The 20,603-nt window shown below is 42.4% G+C and overlaps 1 protein-coding gene across 50 annotated transcripts in view; it reads left to right on the plus strand.

Moving 5' to 3' along the window:
• Positions 1-20,603, plus strand: part of mapta (microtubule-associated protein tau a) — a 47,871-nt gene that overhangs the window by 19,467 nt on the left and 7,801 nt on the right. For 11 of the 50 annotated variants that reach the window (XM_021565361.3, XM_021565353.3, XM_021565365.3 and 8 more), the window contains 10 exons: positions 2,122-2,159; positions 2,367-2,495; positions 11,458-11,521; positions 11,619-11,636; positions 11,785-12,041; positions 12,320-12,412; positions 12,731-12,823; positions 15,579-15,671; positions 17,144-17,225; positions 19,577-19,683. In XM_021565361.3, coding sequence (XP_021421036.3) covers positions 2,122-2,159; positions 2,367-2,495; positions 11,458-11,521; positions 11,619-11,636; positions 11,785-12,041; positions 12,320-12,412; positions 12,731-12,823; positions 15,579-15,671; positions 17,144-17,225; positions 19,577-19,683 — 974 coding nt within the window. The remainder of the gene's footprint in view (positions 1-2,121; positions 2,160-2,366; positions 2,496-11,457; positions 11,522-11,618; positions 11,637-11,784; positions 12,042-12,319; positions 12,413-12,730; positions 12,824-15,578; positions 15,672-17,143; positions 17,226-19,576; positions 19,684-20,603) is intronic. The other 39 variants (XM_090202380.1, XM_090202376.1, XM_090202363.1 and 36 more) reach the window with 7 other exon arrangements.

Below are 20,603 nucleotides of genomic sequence, written 5' to 3' on the forward strand. Positions count from 1 at the left end.
GTATTTTAGTCGATCACACAGTGGACAATGTTTGCTAACACTTTGGGTATATCTTAGATAAAGTCCAGATCAGTATTTTATGATATTAGCCATAGCTGCTACAATACTATTGGTGCCATAAATATAATACGGTAATATAAACTGCTGTGATACATGTTTAAAAGAATATGATGGTTGTTTAAAAGTTCTCAGCATAATTAGACATATTTTTTTAAAGGCATATTTTGGAATGAAATATGCACCATTCAGTGTGTATCACAGCATATCATCCCAGCACATCTCACAGTTATGTTTACATTGGTCTCATAGTCATCTGTTGTCAATCTTTTCCATTGATCCAGTTGTGAAGCATTTTGTCCATCTTTACGTCATGAATGTTAATGTAAGTTGTTATGTGCATTTTATAAAGCCATTCTATCCATTCCGCACTTTTCATAGCCGCTGGACAGACGCAGAGAGCGTCCTGTGACTTCTTTCACGATACCATTATAAACACAAAAACATCTATTTTTTGGTACTTTTCTGTGGTGTTCTCCAAATCATGACTATGTAGTTCACTGTCAAATTAATTTCTCTTTTCTTCTCAAATAAAATTTTAACGGGGAGACGGAAACGAGTGGAGTAAATTCACAATTAAATCTGCCTTTCAAAAAAACTAGAGGAACCTGGTGTGGGAATCCTCAGTGGATTTGTGTTGGCGCCGCCTAATGGATCGGAAGCTGCTGAAGACACAGAGATTGGGGCAGGACTTGGCTTCAAGACCTTGGGAGCTTTCTGTTCTCTGGACTCTGAAGCTGCAGACTCAGAGGGGGCACAGGGGGGAGGGGACTTTGGGAAGAAGTTGAGTAACTCTTTATGGACCTCTGGAGACCATACCCAGGGGTCAGAGGGGAGAGGGGACCTCCCATCCGCCAGGGGGGTCAGTCCAGATTCTCAGAGAGCGGTCAGTCTTGATGCACCTGAGTGCTCCTCTGGGCAGAGCGATCCGCTGGGCACCTCTTTAGTCCGCAGCACAGCCTTTGAGGACCTCACCTCTGTTGAAGAGAATAGATTGTGGGTAGATGAAGACCAGGGTCTAAGGATTTCAAAAGAAGCCAAAAAACAAGGACTGGCTTTCGATTATGCCGAGTCTCTCCAACAGGCTGCTGCTGCTTCTAATACTGGATCTAAGGAGTTTGTGCCAGGAAGCCCTGATTCCTTTCCGGTTCACAGTCTATCCTCTTCCCACTTTTTTCCGGAAAACTCTGTACCAGTGGACAGAAGCCCCAGACATTATTCAGAACATCTCCAGGAGGTACATGACGCTGTCTCATCAGCTTTAAAGGACACTGCCCAGTTTGATGTGGACAACCGGCTGGAGCGACAAATAGAGTCACAGGTCAATGGAAACACAGTGTCTTCTGATAGTGACAAACATTTGACAACAGTACTATCTGACATAGGTGTAATTAACCCTGTTTTAGAATTAGAAGGAGCAAGCTATATGTCCATACCTGATTTCGTCGAGGATCCCAATACGAGAGATGTTGTACAGTCCACCAAGACCACAAGTGAACTCCAGAAAACTCCCCAAAGTTCTCCCGCAAGAAAGTCATTGGTCCCGGTTGCTATATACAAAGGTCTGTTTGCAGTTCTATTCACCAAATCCCAAACTAAATCTTCTTCAGTTAATTTCATCCTCTTTATTTTACCAAACAGCTACCGTATGCTATGCAGCATTCGCTCCCCTGAAAATGCGCTATGGAACTTCACGTTTGGCTGAGGATAAGCTTGTCGTCCTCCCTTCCCTTTGTTTTTGTTTCCTCCTGTCTGTCTTGTTCTTTCTGCTGGCCTTGCAGACCCCAAAATCCACTACGGTTTACGGATCTCACAAATGCTTTGAGTGTTTCCAGTCAACAAGTCCTGTGTGTTACAGTCACTATGCATGTTTTTGAGAGTTCCACATCTTTGTGATTGTCTTTCATTTGGTCTCCACTTCCCTATGCACACATACATACAAAGAAACATGTCAATGGCCTCTCGAAGTTTGTTCACTCGGTGAGCTAAAAAAAAAGGGCAATAGATATTTTTGTCTGAAGGGTCCAATATGCTAAATGTCTGTTTCCCCTTTTTCTTCCACAGCTCAAGCAAAGATTGAAAACGACAATGCTGATAAGAAGGTAGGCAACGTATCCCATAGCAGTACACATGGACAATGCTACACATTTCTTCTTAATTTGTCATTGAAAACTTATTTGAAATCATATTTCCTTATCAGTATGAACCTTTAACTCATGTGAATCCATGCCTGTTTCATGACATTTCTTCATTTACTTTCAAGGTATTCAAAAATTGTTTTTACACTCATTGCTTCCAATCATACAAAGACAACCAAAACTGCCACCAAAGCTAGACCCACATCTGGCCTTAAAAGACCCTCCCCAGTCAACAGAACCAGAAATGGGCCCACCTCATTACCCACTAGAGCCGGCAGTGTAGGGGCCAGGCAGTCCCGTGTAAGTATGGCACAAGCCTGCACACGGCTGAGAGTGGTACAACCCATGCACCCCTGCATACGGCTGATAGTGGTGCAGGCCAGACCTTACCGCCACCTAACAAACAGCATTTTCCCTGTTCATTAACTGATGCCAACACTCACTAACTCCCAGTCTTGCCTTTTTTTGATTGTAACCCCTTATGATTGTAAGGGTGTGTTTGAAGGTTTTCAAAATATACATTAGATTAAATGGGGCCCACACTCTGGATTGCTCAATTCTTAATAGGTGCAATTGTATTGCTATTTGCTAAACATAAATACATCATTCATAGTTAGTTTTTCACAATTCCTGACATTTAATCCAAGTAAAAATTCCTTGTCTTAGGTCAGTTAGGATCACCACTTTATTTTAAGAATGTGAATTGTCAGAATAATAGTACAGATAATGATTTATTTCAGCTTTTAATTATTTCATCACATTCCCAGTGGGATAGCATCGCCTTTAAATTGTTTAACTTGGGTCAAACGTTTCGGGTAGCCTTCCACAAGCTTCCCAAAACAAGGAAGAACAACGAATTTTGGCCCATTCCTCCTGACAGAGCTGATGAACCTGAGTCAGGTTTGTAGGCCTCCTTGCTTGTACACGCTTTTTCAGTTCTGCCCACACATTTTATATTGGATTGAGGCCAGGGCTTTGTGATGGCCACTCCAATACCTTGACTTTGTTGTCCTTAAGTCATTTTACCACAACTTTGGAAGTATGCTTGGAGTCATTGTCCATTTGGAAGACCCATTTGCGACCAAGCTTTAACTTCCTGACTGATGTCTTGAGATGCTGCTTCAATATATCCACATAATTTTCCTTACCTCATGATGCCATCTATTTTGTTAAATGCACCAGTCCCTCCTGCAGCAACCCCCGGGACTCACGGTTGGGACGGTGTTCTTCGGCTTGCAAGTCTTCCCCTTTTTCCACCAAACATAATAATGGTCATTATGGACAAACAGTTCTATTTTTGTTTAAACAAACCAGAGGACATTTCTTCAAATGATGACATTTCTTCCCCATGTGCAGTTGCAAACCGTAGTCTGGCTTTTTTATGGCAGTTTGGGAGCAGTGGCTTCTTCCTTGCTGAGCGGCCTTTCAGGTTATGTCGATATAAGACTTGTTTTACTGTGGATATAGATACTTTTGTACCTGTTTCCTCCAGCATCTTCCCATGGTCCCTTGATGTTGTTCTGGGATTGATTTGCACTTTTTGCACCAAAGTAAGTTCATCTCTAGGAGACAGAATGCGTCTCCTTCCTGAGCGGTATGACAGCTGCGTGGTCCCATGGTGTTTATACTTGCATACTATTGTTTGTACAGATGAACGTGGTACCTTCAGGCATTTGGAAATTGCTCCCAAGGATGAACCAGACTTGTGGAGGTCTACAATTGTTTTTCTGAGGTCTTGGCTGATTGTCAAGCAAAGAGGCACTGAGTATTAAGAGTATTAAGGTAGGCCTTGAAATACATCCTCCAATTGACTCAAATGATGTCAATTAGCCTATCAGAAGCTTCTAAAGCCATGACATAATTTTCTGGAATTTTCCAGGCTGTTTAAATGCACAGTTAACCTAGTGTATGTAAACTTCCGACTTCAACTGTACGTGTGTGTGGTGCATATGTGTTTGTCCATGTGTGTGCGTGCCTGTGTCAATGTGTCCACTTCCTGTCCTTGGTCTCAACCTGTCTCTCGGGGACCTGCAGCTCTCACTGTAGAGTAGATTAGTTCAATCTGATGTATAGACAGGGGTGAAAGTAGATTAGTATTTTAACATTTCTTTAATGTAATTTCTTACTGGTACAGGACACCCAAGTGCACTCATGCATTTTTTTCCAATACTACAAAAATTACAGGGGAGCTTACTCTGCTGACACTGTCACGGATTCCGTGACGCACACCTGATTCCTATTCCCCTGATTAGTAATTGTATATATGTGCCCTCTGTTCACCATTGTCTTGTTGGTTATTGTTCCCATGTCCGTTGGTCTGTGAGTACCTGTGCTTTGTTATTTTGGTTTTCGTGCTGCGTGTATTGTGCACTTGTTATCACGGCTCTCACCCCATGTATTGTTGTGCATTTGTTATTACTGGTCTGCACCGTGTAGTGGATTGCGGGTCTCGTTCCGTGTAGTGGATTGCGGGTCTCGTTCCGTGTAGTGGATTGCGGGTCTCGTTCCGTGTAGTGGATTGCGGGCCTCGTTCCGTGTAGTGGATTGCGGGCCTCGTTCCGTGTAGTGGATTGCGGGTCTCGTTCCGTGTAGTGGATTGCGGGTCTCGTTCCGTGTAGTGGATTGCAGGTCTCGTTCCGTGTAGTGGATTGCGGGTCTCGTTCCGTGTAGTGGATTGCGGGTCTCGTTCCGTGTAGTGGATTGCGGGTCTCGTTCCGTGTATATATTCAAGGTTTTACTTCGCTCTTTTGTTTGGGTTACATCCCTGTGTTTTTGTATACGTGTTTGTTTTGGGCTTCGTCCCCGTGCCTTTTCATGGCATGTTGTATATTTTGGGTGGAGTATTAAACCCCCCTATTACAAATTCCTGCGCCTGTCTCCAATCAATAACCAACCCTAAATGGAGACGATGGGAATGGCCCGTCTGACCACGCTGCAACTAGCCCGTCCCATGCGCCTGTCTCCAATCATTTATACAACATGACAGAATAACCAACCCTAAATGGAGACCGTGGGAATGGCCCGTCTGACCACGCTGCAACTAACCCGTCCCATGCGCCTGTCTCCAATCATTTATACAACGTGACAGAATAACCAACCCTAAATGGAGACGATGGGAATGGCCCGTCTGACCACGCTGCAACTAGCCCGTCCCATGCGCCTGTCTCCAATCATTTATACAACATGACAGAATAACCAACCCTAAATGGAGACAGTGGGAATGGCCCGTCTGACCACACTGCAACTAGCCCGTCCCATGCGCCTGTCTCCAATCATTTATACAACATGACAGAATAACCAACCCTAAATGGAGACAATGGGAATGGCCCGTCTGACCACGCTGCAACTAGCCCGTCCCATGCGCCTGTCTCCAATCATTTATACAACATGACAGAATAACCAACCCTAAATGGAGACGATGGGAATGGCCCGTCTGACCACGCTGCAACTAGCCCGTCCCATGCGCCTGTCTCCAATCATTTATACAACATGACAGAATAACCAACCCTAAATGGAGACGATGGGAATGGCCCGTCTGACCACGCTGCAACTAGCCCGTCCCATGCGCCTGTCTCCAATCATTTATACAACGTGACAGAATAACCAACCCTAAATGGAGACGATGGGAATGGCCCGTCTGACCACGCTGCAACTAGCCCGTCCCATGCGCCTGTCTCCAATCATTTATACAACATGACAGAATAACCAACCCTAAATGGAGACGATGGGAATGGCCCGTCTGACCACGCTGCAACTAGCCCGTCCCATGCGCCTGTCTCCAATCATTTATACAACGTGACAGAATAACCAACCCTAAATGGAGACCGTGGGAATGGCCCGTCTGACCACGCTGCAACTAGCCCGTCCCATGCGCCTGTCTCCAATCATTTATACAACGTGACAGAATAACCAACCCTAAATGGAGACAGTGGGAATGGCCCGTCTGACCACGCTGCAACTAGCCCGTCCCATGCGCCTGTCTCCAATCATTTATACAACGTGACAGAATAACCAACCCTAAATGGAGACAGTGGGAATGGCCCGTCTGACCACGCTGCAACTAGCCCGTCCCATGCGCCTGTCTCCAATCATTTATACAACGTGACAGAATAACCAACCCTAAATGGAGACAGTGGGAATGGCCTGTCTGACCACGCTGCAACTAGCCCGTCCCATGCGCCTGTCTCCAATCATTTATACAATGTGACAGAATAACCAACCCTAAATGGAGACAGTGGGAATGGCCCGTCTGACCACGCTGCAACTAGCCCGTCCCATGCGCCTGTCTCCAATCATTTATACAATGTGACAAACTGACAAACAGATCAATAAAAATGATATCTGATCCATATAATCGGCCTACGAGACGGGGGACACATAAATACAATATGAAGTCCATCTAACCCGGAGGAGGAAATTATTGTCAAGAAACGAACAAGTGGCACTGACCTAATGATAAACAGTGAATATGCATACTCACTGCTGTTCTCCTCTGGTGCAAATAGGCTACTGTTTGCTCAATTAAGTAAAGAATTTTAATTTTGAACTAAAAAAAACAGATTTGAGTCTTTTCATTGTCATCCCTTTACAGCAATAGACTTTTGCTTCCTGAAGTTTTTCGAGTTTTTCTGTGATTGTATTTTTAAATATTGCAATATGCCTGGCCTGGAGGGGTCTCGCTGCTTGCCACTGACAGACTTAACAATCATCTATTTGGTATTTGCAGTGCGCGCTGCGCAAATTGCAGACCCTTCTGACTGTAGGCTATGCGGTTTAAAACAGAAGCTAATGATCCTCTGTGGCCAAATAATGCTTTCTGGTGGAGTAGCCTATTTCAAATTGTATGTATTTCTGTATAGACGGGAGTAAGTTAACTAGGCTATATAATCTTGGCAATTGAATTCAATTTACTTTAGGGACACGCTGCCTATGCCTTTTCATGTGGCATAAACACAACCAGTCATGTATTCATCTGATTGTCAAACAATCACTTAGCAAAGGAGCTCCTGTAGGCCACCTACGCACATTCGCTCACTCTCAAAATTATTTCAGCATCCAAACCTCAAACATGCGCTGTGCTCTCGCAATTTGATGAATGAAAATAGACATCTGTTACAAAACACCTACGTGTAATGAAATTCTGGCATTGTCATTAGGCCTACACTTGTAGCCTGAATTGATGCATCCACAGTTGTCCACATGCGCCTCGATCTCTGCCATTCATCTCCGCCTTGTCTGCATGCTAGTCTCGGCCACTCATCTCTGCCTTGACAAAATGTAAGTGTTCTCAAACCACAATGCAATTTGGAGAGTATACCACCCGGTTTCCAGTCAATTCGCTAATTTGTCATGTGGCTGACATGCTGTAATGGTGTAATAGAGTTTTTTTGGGCACGTTGTATTAATTGTGGTAGGCTCACGTTTTACCGCCGTATCCCCCACTATTTATTTTACCGGGTCGCTGTACCAGACCCTGCTGCCTTACTTCCATGTTCAATCTCAATGTTCAAAACGTTATTGGAGGTACTAGCCACAGCGTCGTCAGACTGCATCGGGATGGGTGTATATGAAGGATCAGAACCTTTGGTCCTGGTCAAAGTTCTGACTAGTGATCCGGTCCTGGTTGGATCCAGGGACAGACATCCTTAAGTTTGAAGCCGTACAGAAGGACCAGTAGAATGAGGAGAATGATGATGACAACTCAGTCCGAACATCTCTTATGCACTCTGGACATACTTTAGTAGTACCAACCTGCAAACGGCCATCAGGTCCTAATGGCCTGGTACTCAGGGCTCTATTGTCCCTCTAACCATTTTGACATCAATGGAAATGCTATCGAAAATAACATCAAACACATCATCAAAACATCATGCATTTAAAACTCACCTCAATGTGATAATCATTTTGAAGAAAGAAGTTCAACAGCAGGTTGATACTGAGTAAAACGTGGTCGTTCTGGATGTTGTTTCTAAGCCTAATACCCTGACTACACCGCTCGCATCACGTGCGTGAACGTTGCAAAATACATTTAGGAATCTGTTATTCAATTATTGCACCCACACTGCTTGTGTCAATGAGCGTCTGCGTTGCCAAGGGCTAAAATAGAAGTCATTCCTATTTCTGATGCAGATCGCGCTGCAAGTCCTGCCTCTCCCATCTCCTCATTGGTTATACCCACATCGGTGATTGAAAGATGAACTGTTGTGGTAATACTATGAAAGTTTAGATGCCAATCACCATATAAGTTCAACAATGAAAACGCCTGGAAGGAGGAGAGTTGACTAGAAACGATTCGGTTGACCGTTTTTATGTGTGGATTTATTGTCGGAGTAGAGGACCTTGTGCATTTCAGGTAAAATAACAACCTAATGTTTAGATCCTAGGACAAATTAGCTAGCAACAGCAAGCTAGCTAAATAGGACAAATTAGCTAGCAAGTGCAAGCTAACTAGCTAAATTGCCATAAATGTTTAATGCTTTTCGACCTGTCCCCAAATTAATGTCATTGGTTCAGAGTTTGTTTTGATATTTTAACCTGCGTGTCGTGATCGCCTTTGGTGTAGGGGGACAAAATACATTTATGCACGATGGCGCACGCCCGCAGCCGGTTTGGGTTCAGTGTAGTAACTAAATGGACCGCTTTCTAAGGTGATGATTAATTCAAAACACTCATACGCATATCAAAGCTTATGCATAGGGTTATGAGCCCAAGCCCGAACTACCCATGGCAGAACATAAAACAAATCTGATTTAAGATGTCTTTGGTACATAATTAGTCTAGCCCATACTCCAAAATGAAACAAATTTGAGTAATTGCCTTTGAGTGTGGACTGTATTATTATGCATACTGGATGGACTGGTTACCTTATACTACGCTCCAAATTGTCTATCCCCTAGTCTCTGAGAAAGTATAGCCCTAGGTGATGCTGTTGGTTAATTGATTGTGCAGAGCGGCTATCAGTTAGCCTACAATTTTAGTGCATTTTTATTTTATTTTGAATAGCCTAGTATATTTTATATTTTCATAATTAATTGGTTGCACATTACCTTCACCTATACAGAATATCTCACCACCATGTTTCCATCTCCTCTCTCCTTTATTCCTTTCTCGGGCACACAGAGGGGCTGTCAACAGTTTAGTGAAATATGTTTCATTGCGAAAACAGATTTCACTTGGTTTCCCAAATTAAGCACTGGGTAGCTGCAGGAACAGGCTTGGAGAGCCCATTGCCTGAAGTGAAATAAGTGTTCTTATATTTATTTCTCAGCTGCTCATATTAAGCACAGCTCTCCTATAAAACTGAAGTAGCTTACCCCGCATCATTAAAAAATATGTTTTGATATCTAAGACATTGTAAGGTTTGTGTCATTCATAACTAAAGTTGCCAAATAACTCTAAATAGGATCTGTTTCAAATTACACCCGACATAATATGTACACTCGCTCCAGAATGGGAAAAATATCCTTTCTATATTCTTCTCACTATTAAACGATATAATATCAAATAATGGCACGGGACTTATAAGCATAGCTTGTCAGCCAAATGAACATGCCTACAACATGGTGCATTGCCAGATAACATACAGTAGGCCAACTCATATTCTGAAATACATTTTCTTCAAATCATAATGTTTATTTAGACATGACTAAAATAAATCATGGATTTGTTGTGATTGTATATTCAATTGATTTATTATACTTTTTTAAATGAAGATGTTGCAATGGTGCATCAGCGGCTTGTGTGGAGGCCTGGTGATGCTAAATATGTTTATGTTAATTAACTGTCATTTATCATGAGACCGGCAGTCTTTTGCATGACAATAAACGGCTGAAAAATTGTTGATACAGTTGTTGGTTACCCAGCTAGCTAATTTGAGCCATATTAGCATTGCTATGAAGTCAGTGAAAACACAAAACAAGACATGTTATCCAAGAACAAGATGAAACTAGCTGAAACTAGTCACATACGATTCCCCACATTGCAGTTTCTTGCCGTTGTTGGTAGCCATCTGGCCATCCAGAATCACAACAACTCACATACTTTTGCCCCGTTGAAGCGTGCGCATAGGTGTCGTGACGTTGTCAGCTAGCCCACCAATACCTTTTACACTTCCAGAATGAGTCTCCTCCTCTCTGTATGTCACATTTTAGAGGGACAGTCTGTTGAATATCTGTAGCCAGTTATGATGCAGGGTGAGAACAGCCTTGAGTGTGTCCAGAGTAGATGTGTAATGCTCACTAAGAGTAGCAGAGTGAAGTGTGTTCCATCTTGCCATGCCAGTGAGTAACTCGTTAGCCCACGTTAACGACTTCCTGTATACTGAAACTCTGATCCGTGCATCAATCAATCACAACACGGCCATTTCCGAGAAACAAGCCCTCGCACAGTTTCACTGTCACACCTTCAGTACTATGAATTATGTATACAAGGCTGCAGTGATGGTGCGTAACCAACTCCTATGGGGGTTGCCATCTGTTACAGATACTGTACATTGTGGATGGTAGTTAGCTGAAGCAAGCTTAGTGTCGCGCTATGAATGTCTGAGGCCGATGCTATTTGTCCGTATTGTAAGCCACTTGAATGATACTGCACTTATGCATTGAGGCTATATAATCTTGGCATGCATTTTTCCATGTTTAAAGGACTGCAATTGACCCCTAAAATAAAGCTTGTTTTATGGCTCTGAATGCACGTTCAGCATGCAGTCAAGGCTAAAGGCCACATTTCGGGTAGCTAGTGCTCTTAAATCGTATCCAGATTGACAGAAGGGTGAGGGTTATATGAGGGTTATATTCATAATAACTTATCTATCTAAATACACTTGGAGTAGCATTAGCTACGGGCTCCCGAGTGCAGCAGCGGTCTAAGGCACTGCATCTCAATGCTAGAGGCATCGCTACAGACCCTGGTTAGATTCCGGGCTGTATCACAACCCGGACGTGATTAGGAGTCCCATAGGGGAGCGCACAATTGGCCCGGCGTCGTCCGGGTGAGGGTTTGGCCGGGGTAGGCCGTTATTGTAAATAAGAATTTGTTTTTAACTGATTTGCCTAGTTAAATAAAGGTGACATAAAAAATAGCTACATTGTCAATAGGCAATGCAATCTAGGCAACTAGATAGAAACAAAAGTATAATTTCATATTCGAAAAATACAATATCAAGAGTGCTGATGGATCAACCAGTCAATCAAGAGCATGTTGGTTGATAATTTGTCACTAATGTCCTTTTCAACCCTTTGTTTATTTTTCTGGGGATGTAAAGACTTTGGGTGGTGCTAGGCCACAGGCCCCCGGAACCAAGATTCCCGCCAAAACCCCAGCTCCAGGTATGTAGCTAGCTAGCCTGCAATGTGCAGCACAAAAAGCATTATTGACAAACCTCTGATTATGCCTAATGTATGCTGTTTTATTTTTGTGATACAGCAAGCGGCAAGAACAAAGGTAAATCGAAAAATGTATTCATTTTATTGAACCCATTAGTTCAATCAGGACTAGCCTTCAGTTGTTTCTTTGTACGATCTTTCACTGGCCTTGCAATAACTGTACATTTACAAAAAGGCTCACTGTACCCTTTCAATACTCTCTAAAGACAACACCAGTGGACAGAGCAGCCCTGGTACTCCCAAGTCTCCCTCCAGCAAGACTCTTCCCGGAAAGCCCTTGGCTGTGGCCACAAACCAGGTGAAAAAGGTTGCGGTGGTGCGCACCCCACCCAAGTCTCCTGGCTCTCTCAAGAGCCGCGCCCCTGCACCCCTCACCGCAGCGGCCCCCTTGCCGGACCTGAAGAACGTCAGGTCCAAGATCGGCTCCACAGACAACATCAAGCACCAGCCTGGAGGAGGAAGGGTAAGTTCGGGCTCTACTTGGTGTTACTACATGGCAATGTGCCTCACACAACCTTGATATTCCATTCCTCTCATCCACTGTCTCTTCATCTGCTTTAGTGTTTTACACAGTGATGGAAGCTCTCACTCCGATGACTAACTGTTGCGTGGCTAGTCGTTGTTGTTTTGAGAGATTTTTTTTCATCCGTCTCAGACAGCTCACTTGAATTAGTGTAGAGTCCTCTGCTTTGAATCCCTTGAAGGATAACAGTCTCTTCCCCTACCTCTGCACTTTTCCAGGTACAAATAATTGAAAAGAAGATCGACTTAAGCAATGTGCAGTCTAAGTGTGGCTCCAAAGACAATATCAAACATACACCCGGAGGTGGAAATGTGAGTAACTAAGGGATGAACTCAACACCTGAGTCTTGAGTCTCTCTACAGTTATGATCATCGAAGCAACCTTTAAAAAAAATTGGAAATGTCCTACCCCATCTCATGTCATTCCTCATCACAAGCTTAATTATCATAGGTGCACAAACTCTACAATGTACTCCTTTAAAGGATTAAGTGAGTCAAAATGTCTGCCCTATGCTTTCATCCCTACAAGCGGTCAGATTCTCCCTTTCTTTTGGTATGGTCCTCATCTGCAGCCTCGCTGCATTTGACTACTCAAGGCTAATACTCCTTTTCCTTTACTTCTACTTTCAGGTCCAAATCCTCGAGAAGAAGTTGGACGTAAGCAATGTCCAGGCTCGTTGTGGATCCAAAGCCAACCTGAATCACACTCCTGGAGGAGGCAGGGTGAGTAACGAAACCTTATTCACAAACCTGATCGTTTCTGTTTCCATCACTGCCCCGTCTTTTTGACCCTGTGGGAATCATGATAAAAGAGAGGAGAATAGTGCAATAATCAAATATGCGAACATCTCCCAATAACAAGCAATACCCTGTAGTATCATTAGCAGGCAGCAGCTACTTAGGGGTCGATAAATATTTTATAACTCGTTAAAGGGCGTCATGAAAGCTTCTGTGGATACTTTATATTGACTATTAAAAGTGTTAATGAAGGACAACATTTTTTAACAATTTTATTTGTTGACAGGGACCATTATCTAGCGTGCACAATTTGGCACATAATGTTTTGATTTAATTTTCTGGTTGAAAAGACATTATAATAACCAGATTGCATCCAACTGGTTTCTGTTATAACCAGGTACAGTGTAAAGGTGTATTTCCCATGAGGTATTGATCTCATGAAAAATACATCTTGTTTGGTTGTTATCTGGTCAGATCACAATCAGAAAAATACATATTTTCTGGTTGCCGAACATTTGTTTAAACGTCCTTATACAACAAGTATACAACTTAAAGACATAATAAAATGTAAATTCAACCAGTTGTGCCCACTGGGTAGGTCATTCATGAGAACAGATTTCACTACCTCAGTCTTCCACTCCTGCAGCCTTGCTGCTTTGGATTACTCCAACATAATGGTCTCTTTCCTATCCCTCTATACCTTTATCTTTCAATGCAAGCCTACTAGAAAGTGTGTGCCCCCCAGGCGTAGAGGGAAGCAAAAGTAATTCCGCTACCTAAGAATAGTAAAGCCCCCTTTACTGGCTCAAATAGCCGACCAATCAGCCTGTTACCAACCCTTAGTACATTTTTTGGGGAAATTGTTTGGCCAGATACAACGCTATTTTACAGTAATCAAATTGACAACAAATGTTCAGCATGCTTATAGTGAAGGACATTCAACACGCACAGCACTTTCACACAACGTATGCGTTATGGCTTTTCACCGCCTGCTATATTGTGGATAAAGAGTTACCTGTCTAACAGAACACAGTTCTTTTAAAGGAAGCCTCTCCAACATAATCCAGGTAGAATCAGGAATTACCCAGGGCAGCTGTCTAGGCCCATTACTTTTTAACATCTTTACTAAAATGACATGCCACTGTCTTTGAGTAAGTGTCACTAGTGCCACTGGTGTCTATGTATGCAGATTACACAACACTACATGTCAGCTACTACAGCGACTGAAATGACTGCAACACTTAACAAAGAGTTGCAGTTAGTCCTAAATTTTTCTAAAACTAAAAGCATTGTTTTTGAGACAAATCATTCTCTAAACCTCAACTAAATTTTGTAATAAATGTGGAAATTGAGCAAGTTGAGGTGACTACACTGCTTGGAGTAACCCTGGATTGTATACTTTTATGGTCAAAACATATTGTTACAATAGTTGCTAAGATGGGGAGACGTATGTAAAAAATAAAGCACTCCTCTACCTTAACAGCCCTATCACCAAGGCAGGTCCTGCAGGCCCTAGTTTTGTCGCACCTGGACTACTGTTCAGTCGTGTGGTCAGGTGCCACAAAAAGGGACTTAAGAAAATTGCAATTGGTTCCGAACAGGGTAGCACGGCTGGCCCTTGGATATACACAGAGAGCTAATATTAATAATATATTTAACTAGGCGAGGCAGTTAAGAACAAATTCTTATTTTCAATGACCGCCTAGGAACAGTAGGTCAACTGCCTTGTTCAGGGGTAGAACGACAGATTTTTACCTTGGGGATTCGATCTTGCAACCTTTCGGTTACTATTTCAACACTCTAACCACTCGGCTACCTGCTGCCCAATATGCATGTCAATCTCTCCTGGCTCAAAGTGGAGGAGAGATTGACTTCATCACTACTTGTATTTATGAGAGGTATTGACATGTTGACCTAATGGTGCACAGCTCGGACACCCATGCATACCCCATAAGACATGCCACAAGAGGTCTCTTCACAGTCCCCAAGTCCAGAACAGACTTTGGGAGGCACACATTACTACATAGAGCCATGATTACATGGAACTCTATTCCACATCAAGTAACTGATGCAAGCAGTAAAATTAGATAAAAAAAACAGATAAAAATACACCTTATGGAACAGTGGGGACTGTGAAGCAACACAAACATAGGCACAGACACATGCATATACATACACACTATACACGTACAGATGGATTTTGTACTGTGGAAGTGGTGGAGTTGGGGCCTGAGGGCACACAGTGTGTTGTGACATCTGTGAATGTATTATGTTTTTAAAATTGTATAAACTGCCTTCATTTTGCTGGACCTCTCGAAGTGTAGCTGCTGCCTTTGACATAATAAATACAAATAAAAATACCTTTGTACTTTTCCAGGTAGAAATACTTGATCAGAAGATCGACTTTAGTAATGTCCAGTCTAAGTGCCGCTCCAAAGACAATATCAAACATATACCTGGAGGTGGCAATGTGAGTAACTAAGGGATAAACTCAACACCTCCTGCATCTTGAGTCACTCTAGAGTTTTGATCATCGACGCAAACGTTGGTAAAAAAAAAAGTTCCTGAAAAGTTCCTTTCCTTCTCTACTGGTCCCTTGTCATTACCTACAACCAGTCTAATGTATTTGTTTTATATGGAGTTCTGGTTTCGCCTCCTTTACCATGGTCCTCATACGCAGCCGTGCTGCTTTCTGATTGCTCAAGGATAACAGTCTCTTCCTACATCTGCATTTTTCCAGGTGCAAATACTAGAAAAGAAGGTGGACGTAAGCAATGTCCAGTCTCGCTGTGGCTCCAAAGATAATATCAAACATACACCCGGAGGAGGCAATGTGAGTAGGCCTTACTAAAGGGTCGAACCCACGGCTCCCTGCAGAAACCGCTTTTGCCAAAGCCCTTCCCTTTTCCAGTGGGATAATTTGCATCTGCACTAAGGAACTAGTCGAACACCTTTGCACGGAAATCCCTGCCTCGATTGTGTTAATCTGTCCCTATCTGTGTGACTACAACTCTCCCACTACTACAGCTGTGAGATATTAATATGTTCATAAAGCCTCTATCAACTGTCATGAGCGTGTCATATGCTGTACATAATTATAACAATAGATGTTGGTGAAATGGTCCAACACTTTTATGTTGCATGCAGTGGTACGCAACAGGGTTAGGTGTCTATTCCATTTCAATTCAGCCAATTCTGGAAGCAAACGCAAATGTCAATATTCATCATTAAAATTTGAATTTCAATTCACTCCCTGAATGTACCCCAACCCTAGCTAGCTGACCTAAATTGCTGTTTGTGTCAGGACCCTGTTACATCATATGGCATCAGCTGCAACCACCAAGGAAATCTTATGCAATGCTCATGACAACCTAAAGTAGGCTTAATGATGTTTATCCCCACCCCCCTCTAGAGAATATGTGTACCTGTGTTTTTCTGTGTTTGCCGATTTAAATAATGTCAAACTTTACCTTTAAACAAAATGCATGGAGTACCTGGACGGGTACTTAATAAGTGGGACCGAACTGATCAGCTGAGTTTTGTAGTATACTTTTTTTCCTAAAATGAAAAATACTTGCAAATGTCAAGCACACAAGCATCAAATGGGACAGAAGCCACCCTTAATGCCCATTAACAAAAGTGTGTCTGTCCTATGCTTCTGCTTGGAGTTGCCAGCCTATTGTAGTGAACAGCAAATAAGTGACCTCATTCAAGCGAGACAAAGAGCTTTGTGTCGAGAGACACCAGCCGGGCCCTTCACTTCGGGCTGCATGTGATGAGGTCATCAGATCCAGAGCTTGGATTGTGAAACTTGACTTTTGAATCTAAAAGCAACTTTAACCCTTTTGGATATAAACTTGACCAAGTCAAATGGCAATGTACTGTATAATATATACATGTAGCAATTCGAAATAACAGCAATGTCTAAATTTGAGATATCGCTACAAAGTTTGCATTCTAAATGAATGCCGGCATAGAATGTGAGAATACTTAATGAACTGAAAACACTATTTAAAGTATTCATTGAGTTTCAAATGATACAGTTAAATCAGCACGGGGATCTTGACTTTGAGTCAATCGGTATTGTCCAGTAATAGTGTGTATCTTGTTAACAGTGTTTTACTCTCCCCAACGACCACCTGAATTACACTAACAGGCCAATGCAGAGGGCAAGGTCCTATGTGGTTGCATGCATCACAAGATCAACATCACCAATACACATTTCTCCTTCACTTGGAGGAAACATTTCATGAAATGATATGTATCGATTTTTTTCTGTTTTTTTTGTTTTCTATCCCTGCACAGGTTCAAATAGTCCACAAAAAGATTGACCTGAGCAATGTTAAATCAAAATGTGGTTCTACAGCCAACATCCACCACAAGCCAGGTAGGTCTTAAACGTAAAGGGACATTACACTACAAAATGAAAGTTTGTCATTTTTTTTCAAGACTTCAAGAGTAGTCTTTCCCTCCCCAGTGACGTGTCCAGAACATTTAGAATGGGATGGCCAAGGTGGGGGACAGACCCAGTTTAGGGGGTCCTTAAAATGTTAAACCTTAATTGATGCAAGGTGGATTTTTTTTCTTCCCAAATACAGCTATGGTGGTTCAACACGTTAACGCTTAGGTTTGGTGTCTTCGAAACTTCCATCGGTAGTTTTAGTTAAACGTTTTGCTTGCTCAATGAAAGATCTCTTTTTGAACATCTCTTTTTTTTTTATCCTGAAAGGTGAGTGTCATTTTAAAGCGGCGCTTGATTTCTGATTTCCCAAGTGCAATGCTTTGGGATGGACACCCAATAAGAGAAGACAAAAGATAATCTAAGATGGCGGTATATACAGTACCAGTCAAAAGTTTGGATACACGTTCAAGAGTTTTTCTTTATTTGGACTGTTTTCCACATTGTATAATAATAGTGAAGACATCTACACTATGAAATGGCACTTATGGAATCATGTAGTAACCAAAAAAAGTGTTAAACAAATACAATATATTTTAGATTCTTAAAAGTAGCCACCCTTTGCATTAATGACAGCTTTGCACACTCTTGGCATTCTCTCATCCAGCTTCACCTGGAATGCTTTTCCAACAGTCTTGAAGGAGTTCCCACAAATGCTGAGCACTTGTTGGCTGCTTTTCCTTCACTCTGCAGTCCAACTCATCCCAAACCATCTCAGTTGGGTTGAGGTCAGGTGATTGGGGAGGCCAAGTCATCTGATGCAGCACTCCATCACGCTCCTTCTTGGTCAAATAGCCCTTACACAGCCTGGAGGTGTGTGGGGTCATTGTCCTGTTGAAAACAAATGATAGTCCCACTAAGCTCAAATGACATGGGATGTCGTATCGCTGCAGAATGCTGTGGTAGACCTGCTTGTTAAGTGTGCCTTGAAATTCTAAATAAATCACTGACAGTGTCACCAGCAAAGCACACCATCACACCTCCTCCATGCTTCACAGTGGGAACCACACATGCAGAGATTATCCGTTCACCTACTATCTCACAAAGACAGAGCTTAGAACCAAAAATCTCAACTTTGGACTCAGACCAAAGGACAGATTTCCACCGGTCTAATGTCCATTGCTCGTGTTTCTTGGCCCAAGCAAGTCTTTCTTCTTATCGGTGTCCTTTAGTAATGGTTTCTTTGCAGCAATTCGGCCATGAAGGCCTGATTCACGCAGTCTCCGTTGAACAGTTGATGCTGAGATGTGTCTATTACTTGAACTCTGTGAAGCATTTATTTGGGCTGCAATCTTGAGGTGCAGTTAACTCTAACTTAACCTCTGCAGCAGAGTTAACTCTGGGTCTTTCTTTTCGTGGCAGTCCTCATGAGACAGTTTCATCATAGCATTGTAGTTTTGCAACTACACTTGAAAACTTTCAAAGTTCTTGAAGTTCCAGATTGACTGGCCTTCATGTCTTAAAGTAATGATGAACTGTCGTTTCTCTTTGCTTATTTGAGCTGTTCTTGCCATAATATGGACTTGGTATTTTACCAAATATCTTCTGTATACCACCACTACCTTGTCATAACACAACTGATGGGCTCAAACACATTAAGAAGGACATTCCACAAATTAACGTTCAACAAGGCACACCTGTTAATTAAAATGCATTCCAGGTGACTACCTCATGAAGCTGGTTGAGAGAATGCCAAGAGTGTGCAAACTGTCATCAAGGCAAAGGGTGGCTCCTTTGAACAATCTCAAATATAAAATATATTTTAATTTGTTTAACACTTTTTTTGGTTACTACATGACTCCACGTGATTTCATTGTTTTGATGTCTTCATCATTGTTATACAATGTAGAAAATAGTAAAATAAAGTAAAACCCTGGAATGGTGTGTGGTGTGTCAACTTTTGACTGGTACTGTATATTGTTGGATTACTTCATTGAGTAAAAATGTATTTAATAACGGAGCATTTTCTAAAATCCAAAGTTCCATATGTAACTACCAATGGGAGTTGAAAGTTGAAAGTTCTGGAAGTACCGCCATACAAAGGGTCGCTGAAAAGTTGCTGAGGGTGCTTTTCATATTGCATATTACATTACAATTCTGTAGCTCTAGCTAGCTCTTTTCTGTAGCTCTAGCTAGCTCACATCCAGTGGGCTGGGCACCAGCGAGCTGACTGGAGGACACAGAGGAACAACAATTGGTTTACAGATAGGTCAATCATGGTAGCTGTAAATGTCTTTTTTTTTTAAACAATTGTATCATTTTGTCATTTCTGTAATAAGGTGGTGGGAATGTTGAGATCAAATCTGAGAAATTGGATTTCAAGGTCCAATCAAAGATCGGCTCCATGGACAACATTGGGCACGTGGCCGGAGGTGGACAGAGGAGGGTAAGACGACGACAACCATCATTCTGGAACATCCTTACACACTGGCCCTTAGGGGAAAAGCAGCTATGTCCCTGGATTACACATCTAATATCAGTGATATGTTATTCATCTTTTCCCTCTGTCCTGAAGAACTTCTCTACTGCTTGCTCTGAGCTGTTTTATGGCGTAGCCCCCGATATGGAATACCTTGCTTGGCAAATGCTCTGTGAAAATCAGTATTGATCAAGGCAACAGTAACATGGGCAAGGAATGGAAATGCATCCTTGTTACAAAGTACCGATGCAAAATATTTTCTTTATGAATCACGCATACTAACATAGCGCTGTGGGGTCCCATGGCTGAACTGACAGAGATTGCTGCTCCAGACATAGACCAACAGAGTTGTTGTTAGCTTGTTCTTGCATTAGGCTAAATACATGCGCAGTATGTACTTTTAATACTTCAAAGTACCAATGATTGTCCACGTTTGACCTTTAAGAGCACTAGGAATAGTGAGTGGTCTCATTGAAAATAGGCTAAGGCTGCATTGGACCCCTGGGTGACTGTGGCTGCCTAACCGCCTGCTCTCCTTCTCTCATCCGTTCTCCTCCCATGTGTACTTCATCGCACCGCTACGTGTTAACACCCATGATCTTTAATCCTGGCTTCCTGGGCCCAATCCCAAATCCCTAGACCCAACACCCTATGCACTTATGTAAATCTCAGAGGGTTTAATTGGTACAAGTAATATGGTGGCCTATTAGAGGGCAAGATGCAGCTATGACTATATTAGTTGCACCTGTCAAATCCTTTCAGATCTCCACTAGGGTGCAGGAGTCCATTTGGGATTGAGTGCTGCTTTTCTTGTCTAAGCTAACTAGGTTCCCCCCTCTGCCACATTAGTAAAATCACAGCTTATAGAAAGCTTCTTGCCCTGTTCC

Source organism: Oncorhynchus mykiss, chromosome 16 (genome assembly GCF_057628025.1).
Source record: "Oncorhynchus mykiss isolate SJ-2025 chromosome 16, ASM5762802v1, whole genome shotgun sequence".
NCBI classification, from domain to species: Eukaryota; Metazoa; Chordata; class Actinopteri; order Salmoniformes; family Salmonidae; genus Oncorhynchus; species Oncorhynchus mykiss.